The following is a 12,819-nucleotide window of genomic DNA, read 5'->3' on the forward strand; positions in this document are numbered from 1 at the left end:
GTTTTTCAGTTTTTTTTTTAGGGCAGGGGTCTCAAACTCATGGTCTGTGGACTGTGGTTGAAGAAATATCTGATTTCCGAGTTAACCCTAAAGGCTGTATAATAACCATACAAACCAACAAATATTTGGTACTAGAGCCTGACCGATTAATCGGGTGGGCCGATTAATCGGGCTGATTTTAGCCTGTTACCGATTAATCAACATTGGCCAAAATGTAGCTGATTGTAAAAATGTTTGCTCTGCAGTGATTCTGTTGCTCCTGCTCCTGTGTGTTAATTAATATAAGGCTACTACACAGTGTTTCACTTCATAATGCCATGCAGGATTTACCTGGGCTTATAAATTCACAAGTTATTGTCTTCATTGAAATAATTTTGGAAAATGTTTCAATGTATTTAGTTGTAATTGTATTTATTGCATGTTCTGAAAGCAGCTACATTGTTACTTAAAATCTAATTTAGTCCCATGCATTAAATGGAAGATGGAACTTTTCAATAGCTAGTAATTATTTGTGTTCATATACAGTATTTATCCTGTGTAAATCAATGGATTTATTATATATATATCATCCAATATATTGGATATCAGCCAATATATCGGCTTCTTTTCGCCCTCAGCATCGGTATCGGTGTCGGCCCCAAAAATCACACATCGGTCAGGCTCTATTTGGTACACTGCCAACATCCTTAAACCATTGTTATATTTAGATGTTTTATTAAAATGCCTAAAGAAAGGTTGGTATTGAGTGCAGAGTGTTTTCACGAGAATGATTATTTCTTTGGCAAGTTATTGGCAATGCCACCCGTCTCATACACATAGAAAAAGTTGCCGGTCTAAAGGAGTAAAACCTCATGTAGCATTACTCGACCAAACATAGCAGGAGTATAGAAGTAGTATGCAAAGTACTGGACACAATAAGATGTACAGCTGAATTAAAAATTATCAACGCAACAGAATTTATGTCAGAGAGCAAGAAAAGAGGCAAATCAGAAAATAGATCCAGATTTAGTGATCCCCATCTTCAAGCCATACTGAAGGATTGGACTCTTTTAGCTCTCCCAGCAAGCACTGAAAAGAAAAGCCAAATATGACTTGAGAATAAGTTCAATGCTTTTTATAATTAGACCTGTCACGATAATCAATAAATCAATTTACCGAACGATTAATAAAAACGTCCTCGGTAAGTTTGCCAGCCTCGATAAACTGACACGTGCATGTATGTTTGTTTTCTTCTCTTTCAACCAAAGCGGCTGAATGAGAAGATGGCCCACTACGTCTATCTTTCCTAACATCGGGGTGCATAGGTTCTATAGCGGATTTAGCGGATTTATAGCGGCGTGGGCATCCGTCAAAAATTCGATCTTTGGCATCTTTTGTGACTAGCTGCTCGCGCGTACACAAGGAGAGAGCTGAAGCGAGCGTCCTGAGGGGTAAGGAGGAAACACACGCTAATATGAGTGATGGCACGAAAGATACGGTTCTTATGCCGCCTGCCTCAGTCCCAGCGTGGGAATATTTTGTTTTTTATCAGAATGAACAAAGTGTGAGCTCATGAACACCAACGAGCTGATATGTCGCATTTGTTTGAAAATAGTGGCGACGAAGAAGAAGAGGGAGGTGCAGCGGAGCCTTGTTCTTTGACAATCTGCTCTTACTGAGGCCTTTGGTCTACAGAGTTAAAAATAAAAGCGCCAAATGGTGGGCGCTCAAAGACAGCTACATTGCCAAAGATTTGCAGCCCTTCAATACGGTTGAAAGCCAGAAATGTTCAAAATGTTTGACAGACAGCACGGATTGACTGGGAAAAAGGACATGTTACAAACAATTCAGGAACTTTTATTTAGGCTGTAGTTTTTATTGTTGTTTTTTTTTGGAGTTTTGTTTTTTCTTTAGAGACAGGGTCTATGTTTTATCGTTTTTGATTAGTATTAATTATTTTCATTGACATGTATTTTTTTTCTAAAAGAGAGTCCATTTCATTTTCATTGTATTTTTTTTCTCTTTCTTCTTTGTTAAATTTATTATATTTTTTGTTTAATTTATTTTATTTAAAAGATCCTGACCTTTTAATTACAGTTAAATAATCTTAAGAAATTAAAGTTTATTGCTTTTGATATGGTGGACTCACATTATTATCACATTTATCATAATTACATCAATGAAAAAATTGAAAAAAAATCAAAATAATATTGACAAGAATATCGTTTATCGGCAATAATATTTTTGAAAATTATTGTCTAGCAAAATTTGTTAACGTTGTTTCTGGGAGATGTGTTTTCATCTCCTCCCATTGACCGTCTGTTTTGAGGGCCAAGGAGAGGGGTAGACGAAGTTAGAAGACAAAGGAGATAGAGTGACAATTGGAATTGGTTCTGAGTTTGTAGCGACAAACTAGACAACATTGAAATTAAGCAACGAGTAACAGTATTAAAGTGGAGGAAGAAGTTGGGTAGTTTAGATTTCAGTTTGACTCTGGTAAGAAATACAGAAAAGTGCACAGGAGGGTGAAGACAGGAGGGATTAAAGAAAACAACTGGAAGCAGAAGATCAAAATATTTGGAATGGTCACCTTTGTATCATGTTACTTATTGTATCACCACATTATAAGCTCTACTACAAAGCCCCACTGATGTATCTGTGTATCTTGGTTTTATTTCAGACTGGTAAAGAATGCAGTGTGCGTGTTTCTCTCAGGTGAAGCAACATGGGCTCAGTGAATATGGTTTTTCCATCCTCTTCACAAGCACTAAGGGCTGCAATACTCTGAGTTTGCCATACAGGTTGATTCACTCACAGCCTTCATCTCGACTGTGGTTTGGTGATACGAATCAGCCAATAGGGCTCTGTAGGCACAAGGCTGCCCTGCTGCCTGGCTGATAAGTGGGCCACACAGAGCAGATGGAAATACTCCCTCTCTGTCTGCCTAGCTCACATTCCTCCCTTACATTCCCACCTCAAACTCCTCCTCTCACATCCTGTTAACATCTCTCGGAGTCTGTGCTGTTCTTTTAAGTGATAGGGTTAAACTAGAGGAGACAGAAAACAGCGGGTGCTCTCCAGTGCTTGAAGCCTCTTTTTGAAGTTCCTCTTTAAACTTATCCCTCTTGTGCACAGTTCAATAGTTGGTGGCTGTCACCTGTTTCATCCATGTGTCTTTGTAGTGACATGGGTTGTGTAGTGTTGTCTTTGCCTCGTGGTGTCATCATTTTTCATTACAGACACCCCTGCCCTTGTGCGGGTATGCACAGTATGGTTGATGCAAAAGCCTCAGACGCAGTGACAATTGTAAAGCACACCTCCGTGGACCTGTGAGCTCTGAATAAAAGACTCTGCAACCTTTCATCAGTCGGTGCTTTTATTCACGTCCTGTGAGAGCTTTTTACTCATTTGTTCTCACCCGACCTTGTCTCTCACAACAGGGCTAATTTCTGCAGATAATGAAACTCACACGCAGACTGATTGCGCTTCTCGCAGTTTGGTCATGAGAAATTAATGTGGTGCCGTGCAAATATTGCAGATATATATTAATAAAAGGAATCAGGCCCCTGCTAGTCTGTGTTGTGCCCTGCAGAGGGGATGAGTTAGCAAAAATATCCTGTGGAAGGATTGTGTGACCATTAAGGAGAGATTTCCTCACAGCTTAAACACCCCATTATTTTGTCTGCTTCTTGTTCATTTGAATGCAGTTTGAAATAGAAGCATACATCTCTTGTTCTGTGTGCTTCCCTGGTGGCCAGCTTGCAGGCAGCAGGCAGCAGGCTGAGCTGAGCCGTGGTTGAAAATGCCCTGTAAATACAGAGAGCTAATTTTGTTGCCCGTGGCAGCGATGTGCAGACTGACCTTATCAGGAGGGCCTCGGCCCGTCAATTCCATCCTCTGTGACTCACCAACCCCGCTCACTCCCTCAGGAACGGCGGCCTTCTGTACGGCGCTAGATTTCAATAACCTCTCAACCGAGAACAACAGTGAAATGCAGAAATAGTGAGAGAGCAAGCAAGGGAGCAGGTGCCCCCCCCCTTTGCTGCCTCAGTAAACAGCTGATGCAATGCACCTTTGTTCGGTGGCACCGGTGTTGCCTCTTAGAAATACACCGTTACGAAATGCATTTTTCCTCCAACAGGCAGGAGACTGGAGGTTGATGGGCTAAATGAAAATGGAGATCAACAAGTGCGCAATAGGAGAAAGTGCAGCAGTGACAGGGAATGCAGAGCTAAAGGATAAGTTCGGTTTATACAGCTTTTACATTGTTTATAGAATGAAGTAGAACAAAATACTCACCCAGAAGGTTTTCCTGATCCAAGCAGTGCTTCAGGAGATATTTAGATCCAAAATCGTGCAGCGGACGTCCGTATAATGGGATCCATCGGGTCATAGACAGCCCTGCTCCTAAAACTGCATTAATCGTCCAAAAACTCATGTTTTTCACCAATATTCCATCATGGTCTGCGCCGGGTTAGTCTTCTGCTGCAGTCTGTGTCACTCCAGACAGCGCTGTGTGGCTGTAATGACCTCTGAACTGATGAAGACTTTGTTTACGCTGTACAAGCCTTACACACAGTAGAGTAGTGTTGTTGTTATGTTGGTTATGGCCAGCATTAACTGGTGTTCAGTGTTCCAATAAACCATTAGCATCAAACCTGGAGGTTTTAAATGAGCGACCCCAACAAAACAACATACAACTCGCTTGACAGTATTTCTTTTTCAAAATTTCTGTTTTCCACCGCCAATCGGTTTCTCTCCCTGACATAGCTGGTGTATGGCTTTGGCCCAGTAAAGAATTGTAGCTTGCCAAAACCATTTTTTAGTACCTGGAGCTGGTGTTTTGTTGGCTGAAACACAAAGAACCAGTGCTAACCCAGGCACTAGCTTGGACCTAGCACTAACACCAGCTCTGTGGAAAAAAGGGTATCATATATTTAGAGGGATTTTGGGGTGCTGGTGTAGGCAGAGAAATGAGAGAGAGGGTTCTGGAGCTGGAGGCCTCGGTGCAGTGATGGATCACAAACACCCAGTAGCAGCCCTGCCACACTGCACTCACCCTGTGGATTGATGAGCCACACCTCTTGTCTCCCCTTCTTCTACTTCCTGCCAGATCCATTATTCCTTCATAACCCTCCAACATTCTCCATCTCATGATTCACTCACTCTTTCTCCGTTTTTGTGGATTTATTATTTTTTTTCCCAGGGTCTTCATATCTCCTTCTATCTGGCCCATCTCAGCCCCCACCGTCATCCCACCTCAGTCTCCGGATTATTTCCTTTTTTTTTTTAAAGTCCTGCGACTACCCCACTGACTCTGTGTGTCAATATCAGGCATGAGAGCCATGGAAGTGCCATACTAATAAGGTTAGAGGGAGCATCTCTGTTTCACGGGGTGACACCTTTATAAATGACAGGAGCATGAGGCCCTGCAGGTGCTCAATCACCTCTGCAGGGGTCTGCCCGTGGGGAGCTCAGCATGTGGAGCGTGAGTGAGTAAGTGTGTGTGCATGTGCACGAGTGCATGTTTGGGTGTGTTATTGCCTCTGTGGGTCCTGCAGTGTGCAGGTTTACGGTGGAGCTAGTTGGAGTGGACAACAGCATTAGGGAGGAAACAGATCTGGAGGCAGAGTGAAGGCGAAGGAGAGAAATGACAGCCTGGAGCTCATCTGACCAGTACTGCCTTGTTATGACTCCCTGATGTGTGCACCAGGGGCACACAAAACAGACACTTCCTCCCTTTATTGCCTTGGACCACCTCTATCTCTGTTCTGTAGTCTGTCGCCTCACAGGCTGGCTTTATGGCCTCCACTGAGGGCTGGGATGTTATCTGCTTGTATAGCTCTATGTTATAGGCCCTTTCTCTCAATATCTGTGTTTGTATTCATGTTTAAGAAAAGGAATTACACAGCTGTGGTCCACCACATCTTTGCTTGGCATTCTGGATACTTGGGCCAACAAATAGATGCAATATGGAGGAAGCTGAAAAAACTACAAGATGATTGATTCCAAATGGGTTCAGGAGACGTGGAGTGCTAAAATAATGTGAATCTAGCTGATAGTAACAGACCCAGCAGTCGCCCAAATTGGATGTGCTCATCCATACAAGTTAGAACTTGGGAACATTATTGATCCCAACATGAATGCTGTGCACTTCTTGTCTGAAACGTTTGCTACGCAATGCCCGTAGCTCAGTGTTGCTTCTTGCAGAGAAATAAAAGAACAAACTGTCGGTAAACGAATGTATGCTGCATCATATACCTCCAGATGTATTTGGCTTTTTTTCTGCACAAGAAGCTTTAGACCCAGATGTCATGAGTAGCACAGAACAGGAGCAGGCAGATCATTGGTATGGCATCAGGAAGCTGGGGAGTGATAATCTTCCCATAATGCTGTTCCCATACAGAACCTCTAAGCTGCTAGGAAACGGCAGCCTACAGAGCAAAGAGCTTCTGTGGTGTTGTGTGGACAGATACACAAGGTGTGTGTGCCCTTCTGGCTGTGGATGTGTGATGCCTGCCTATGATGATAACAGAAGTGAAAACAAGAAAAAAAAAAAAAAAACACAGGGAAGCTGGAACACCTCAGCCATGAACACAGGCGATGGAAGTGACTGCAGCGTCATCATTCCTGCTCGTAAAAGCTGCTCAGCCAGTCAATGCAGTCTGGGCTCATTCTCTCCTCGCTGCCCAGTCTGAGCTATTTTTAGCCTCCCCTGTTGCAGCAAAGCTCAACCGCCGTCCGTCCGCCGTCCTAGCTGTACCTGAATATGAGGGCTTTGTCACTCCTGCGGGCTGGAGCGGCACTGATCTCTGCAAAATCTGCAGCTTCCTATTTCCACTGCCTGGGCTGCAGATCGACTCCTGCAGAGCAAGAAATGAACGGAGACGGACAGAGAAGACGGAAGAGGAATACTGAGACATATTACCTCACAGCAAAACAGCATCGCTTTTTCATGTTTACTAACATTCTGGGTCTGATGTGGCAAGAAACAGTAATCTAATGAGGCAAGCTGACACTGATCTATTCATGGCAATGCTGAGTAAAACCAATTTAAACAATTATTGACTTACTGATTGAAATATAATTCAGGGAAAACTAGGAGCAATATGTCTTTGTGCTGGCTTTTACTGATGTGTAAATTAACATGTTTTGTGTTTCTGCACATGATTAGCCAGGAAGATGACACCCAAGCAAATAAAGGAAAGAAAAGCCAACAGCAGTAATACATGTAGAATATTTTATAATCGGTTTCTTTAAGGCTACCAGAAGAGGGGATATTGAAAGCAGCTTTCTGGGATGATTTGCATGCATTTTTAGTCACAGACATTTTATTGAGGTAGTTCTCCTGCAGGTGTACAAACTTCTGCCTATTAATTCAGCGTAATGTTATTCAGTATCCCCTTGCATTGTAAACAAGCGCTCCAAACGGATTTATTTGAAATGACTGCCCCTGCAATCCCACGGTGCATTAGAGCTATTTGAAAGCAGCCGTTGCTCACAGTCCCCTCTAATATCCCTACTATCATAAGCCACATATACATGGACCCAAATATTCCGCTTGCATTAGGTTTATTTGCTCAAACGGAAAGAATTTAACTTTTGTATACACCTCATTCTGAAAGAAAAGTGCCAATCCGAATGGACATTTAATCCGTTTCATAGGGGTGGAATATTCCTTTCCCCAAACTGATTGAGGTATCATGTATCAGGGTGTCCACCGGGTCTTAAAAAGTATTAAAAGTTGATAAATCAATTGTGGGAAAATGAAGGCCCTTAAAAAGTATTAAAAAGTCTTAATCTTTATGTTAAGAGATATTTAATTTTATTGGTATTCAAGCTTTGACTCCAAAAGTATCCATGAATATTTATTTTCCTCCTGGCGACAGTTACAAACTAACCAGACACGCCAGACAGACAATTCCATATATCCGCCACGGAAATAGTCCATCTGTTTCGAAAATCTTTTCAGGGTCTGAACTTTCAAAAATAACCACACCTGGTGATTTGACAATCATTCTAATCATTTCTGTGTAGAAAAAGCTTTAGCATCTCAAAATATTTCCCTCTAGATCATAAGAGTTTCTCAACTCTCCTGAGATAATTTCTCTGACTTTTGATGACCTGGGATTTTGGATTATTACGATTTAGAGAAAGCATCCCCCAGCTTCCCCTGATCTCAGTTGTTTTGGAACTTTTTTTTTGTTAAAATCACCTTTTTACTGGATACTACGTGATGAGATAGGGTATTTATCAATACAGTTACGTAGCACAGTTGTTTGAGACGTGACAACAAGCAAAGTTGTAATTTTGTGAGGCGCGGGCTATATGTATCGCTAGCAGCCCAACATATCCGTAGGCTAATGCGACAACAAACTCAGTTCGTACTGTAGTTTAGTAGCCATCCGTATGTATTTTATGCAAGTTGGCCTTAAATTACTGCTGGTACTTGTTGTGGGAATGGGAATTTCAATTAACCTGCCTTTAGTTTAATTTATACTTTCAAGCTTTATTCCTTCTCAGCTTATCTAATTTATGTTAAAATGAAAACTACAATCATCAAAGATTGGTTGCTAACAGCAGCTTAAAGTCGTGGGTAGGTCTTAAGACTTTTTGAAAGGTTTTTTAAAAAGTCTTAAAAAGGTATGAAATTTAACCTCAGGATTTCAGCATATACCCTGTGTATTCACCCAGACGGAAAGTTGTCAGGGTACGTTCTTTCAGCACATGCTCAGATATGACGTAAGACGCAACTAGAGACGTTCCTCAATTTTAGAAATGTCTGCGAGCCGGCAGCACTGGAGGAAAGTTTGCTTTTGATTCAAACTTTGAAGAACTGAACATAATTTCAAGACTGGACGGACACTTGCAATACGGAGTATTGCAACACCGTGATAAAAATGTTGTCCTCCGTCTTTGATGAATCACGTGATGTTTACGTTTTTCCGCGCATGCCCCATTGACTATTCTGTTTGGTTATAGCGGTACATGTAGACCAGAGATTGGAATATTCCTTTCCATGTATACTGTTGTTTTCGGAAAAGTCATTCAGAAAGATTCCATTCGGAAAGACGAAAAACTCCTCATGTAAACGTAGCTATAGTTTCTCTTGAGCCAGGCTCTGCTGGCACTAGCTACACCATGTCACACGAGTAACACGAACTCTGATTCATGTTACGTCTTTCCTTTGTGGGTGTTTCGTAGAGCTACATCTGTGCTCCTGTTTTGATTCGAGTTCAAACACTACCGCTAAGCAGCATCACAGTAATGGGCTAAAGCATTCTACAGTCTCACCAATCTTAAAGGCCGTCCTGCCAAAGATAACACATCCCAGTCCCACTCAACTCTGCCTGTGGGATGCTTTAGGAAAATTCTGTTTCTCAATGGGTGGTAATCTGAGGATTAATGACAGCAACACATCTGCCAGTCATGTGCGAGCGCGACACAGATGGCAGGGGATGCACACGAGGGACACAGACAGGGAAAAGACTGGCTACAACATTCTGTCATTTGTCCTCTGCATCATGCTGTTGCAAAGCTGTAATGTCTTCAATCAAATAAATCCAAATTCCTAAAGTACATTAGCCGCTTCTTTCTGGGTATTTGTAGATAATTGTTTTCCCAAAGAATGAGACACATTTTAATAAACCATAACTTTTCACATTGAACATTTTAGTAAAAGAAGAACAAATTGCTTTTAAAATCCTCCCTTTCTTTTTTTTCCACTAAAATGTGCTGCATTTACTTACAACTTTTGTGTTGCCACCACAACCGATGGCCAACATTACAGAAGCAGCAGACACTGTGGCTGATGTGATAGGAGTCCCGTTGACTTTCAGTGGCACAGTAATAGCACATATCCAATACGGAGGCAGAGAAAAGATGATCCTAACAATGCCTCCAGCAGTGCCTCTGGCTACAGGGCCAACACACACACACACACACACACACCAGTGCACACTATCTGTGTTTTGCCTTCCTGAGAGAAGCAGAGGAGCAGGCACATGTGTCTCCCTGAATTACTTAAGATAGGCTGTGGGAGTGATTCTATTCTTGTAGGAGAAAACACAGTCAATTCTGATTTCATAAAACAACACTCTTACTCACCGTGTATGTCTCATTCGCTCTATTCCTCTGTTTTGCTGCTTTCTCTTCATTCTCTTTTCCCCTTCATGTGTGTCTGATCAGGTGGCCGGGCCGCGGTCTGCTGGGGCTTTTCGGGAGCGCCCTATCGAACCGACTAACTTCCGCAAAGCCTACGAGTCTGGAAGCTTACCCATTGCACTGAATCACGGCCGTGTGGGACAAAAAATTGCATGGAAGGTAGGGACAATTCTAAAAATGCTCTTAAATGACACCTTTTTCAGCCTTTAATCGGAAAGGGAGAATCAAGAGAATGTTGGACCTGAAGATGGGGATATTAAAAAAATAAATCAGAGCATGATCAAAAAATTCTTTGAACACTTAAAAATGTACAAATACCCAACTTAATACAGTGAGCCCTGTAAACAACATATTTTCTTCCTTTGCCGTCAAACTGTTGCACTTGGATTCGAAGCCTCGGTAGGTGCAATACAAACACTGTTTATCATCATCATTATCAACAAACCTGAAGGTGATGACAGCTTCTTACCTATTCAAAGGTCCTATGTAGGCTGTCGACCTGTAGGAGGCAGTGTAGATCAGCTCACTTGAGAGCTCCACCTGTCTCACAACCCCAATCACACAATCCATCAATCAGAAACTCTGTAGCACTCAGGCCAGTGGCAGCAACACACAGGGAGTAATTGTATATGTTTTGTGTTTGCACTATATGTGTGTGCGCTCCCACACGCAAGTCTCTGCAGAGCCATTAGGCTCCTGACTGGCACAGTGTGTGTGTGTGTGTGGGATGTATGATTTCTTCTAATCACCACGTTGCTTTATTTCAGCTCCCACAATGCTGCCAGCGATTCCCTAACTTTACAACCACAGAGTAGCGAGCACTCTTAATGACATTTATTCATAGTAAGCAACGATAAATGAATCAAACTAATTATAGCCTTTCCCTCCCCGCTTTCCTACTTCAAAGAGGGGAGGAAGTAAGGAAGGATTGGTCGGTGAGTGAGCTTTCGCACTAGTTAGCTGTCTGTCTTCAGGTAAAAACACTTTAAGAGCGCTCTGCGTATGAATTATTTATGTAAAATGTTCAAATGAATCTTTTCGTTTTCAAAAAATAATGGATTTCTTTTGTGCTCTGCCTCTGAAACAGCACAGAGGAAAGGGGATGTGGTGTATGAAATTGTTGCTGTCATATCTAATGCAGCTGTTATGCTTATTGATCCTCTCTGCTCAATACTTACATGCCATCCTTAAAGAAAAAAAATAAAATTAAAAATAAATAAATAATAATGCAAGCCTATACAGTAGCCCAGACTGGGTGAGTTATTGTAGTCTTATTGGAAGCAGTCTTATCAGAGGGGGTATATTTCTTCAACCTGATAAGTTGGCTGTAAAGCATGTCTTAATCAATGCTGTCGTAGTTAAAACAGGCCAGGTGGTGAAATTGTTCCCCGTCTGTATTTTGGGTTTATACAGCAGGAGTGAGCAGTGCAACAGAGAGTGTAACCATGATCGGAATAAGTGGAGAGGGGCTGCTGCGTGTTTGCACAGAGCTGCCCTCAGGGCGCAGGTTCAAGACGGCAGCTCAGGATCAATCCCAGTCTGAGAGCTCAGCCCCCTAGCAAATAAAAAGTCTGAAGCAAGTAGGGAAGAGAGAGTCTTTCGGAAAGGAAAAATAAATGGTGTGTTGATTTAGTTTGTGGACTGAGTACTCAAGCATACCGAGGTTGTGTGTTTGAGTGTATATGTGTGTTCAATCTATTTGTGTTCAGTTGGACTGTCCACATTGATGAATATGTGAATTCAGGTCAGGAGTTCAGCTTTTCTACTGCCAAGATGCAGTCTGCACATGTTTGCAAACAGCGAGTGAGAGCATGGAATAGACTCACAGGTCTAACAGTCAAACTTTATTTATAAGGCACTTCTCCTACAGTAAGCTGAACACAAAGTGCTTTACAGTCAATTAAAAATAGTCCCACATGCCCCTCAACCCAACAACCCTTTGCCTGCACATCCTTACAACCTTACAACCATCAGTCATGTGTCACACACACAGCTAAACCCAAAGCCACACACATACACACACACTGAGGTACATGAGTTTGAAGACGGATGAACCAGTTGAGAAAGCATCATCAGAGGAGCCGTCTGCAACAGGAGTAGATACTGGACCACAGGACACCGACACAGGGCCCTCAGGAGAGATGTAGCCTACACCAACCTCCACCAGGAACCAATGTGACAGGCCCCTGCAACCACAGCTGACCACAAAATGCTTTGTTAAATCCTTACTACCAGGGTTACAAAATACACAAAAAGTAGTGATGCATGCATTTCTAAAAAATGACATTATAAATAATCAATTTTCAGAGAATTTGGGGGAATTTTTCCAAGATGAGTCTTACTGTTGTGAATAAAAGGATCAATATTTGTCACAACCAGCCTCGAACAGTTCTACACATTTTGATGAGCATTTGTTAGTTTAACTTAAATGTATTCACCATCAGATATATTAATCTTGGTACCATCATCGAAACATACTCTGACAGGACTTCTAGACCTCAAATCCAGAAATGTGGTCTCAGTGAAAATACTGTAGGAAAGTGAAGCAGTGATTGATGATGATCAGATGTATCGTATTGACCTGATTATAAGACGACCCCCTCTTTTCAAGACTAATCTTCAGAAAAAGACTGATAACCAAAATTTAACTTGTAACTATTTTTTTTATTGAAATTC

The 12,819-nt window shown here is 41.9% G+C and overlaps 1 protein-coding gene across 2 annotated transcripts in view; it reads left to right on the forward strand.

Moving 5' to 3' along the window:
• Nucleotides 1-12,819, forward strand: part of pacrg (PARK2 co-regulated) — a 170,799-nt gene that overhangs the window by 14,315 nt on the left and 143,665 nt on the right. The window contains exon 2 of one of the 2 annotated variants that reach the window (XM_074692111.1): nt 10,168-10,302. The exons of the other annotated variant lie outside the window; for it this stretch is intronic. Coding sequence (XP_074548212.1) covers nt 10,168-10,302 — 135 coding nt within the window. The remainder of the gene's footprint in view (nt 1-10,167; nt 10,303-12,819) is intronic. 2 annotated transcript variants of the gene reach the window in all.

The sequence above is a fragment of the Halichoeres trimaculatus genome, unplaced genomic scaffold (genome assembly GCF_033239565.1).
Source record: "Halichoeres trimaculatus isolate MK-OKI-2021-1 unplaced genomic scaffold, fHalTri1.1 fHalTri1_scaffold_17, whole genome shotgun sequence".
NCBI lineage: Eukaryota > Metazoa > Chordata > Actinopteri > Labriformes > Labridae > Halichoeres > Halichoeres trimaculatus.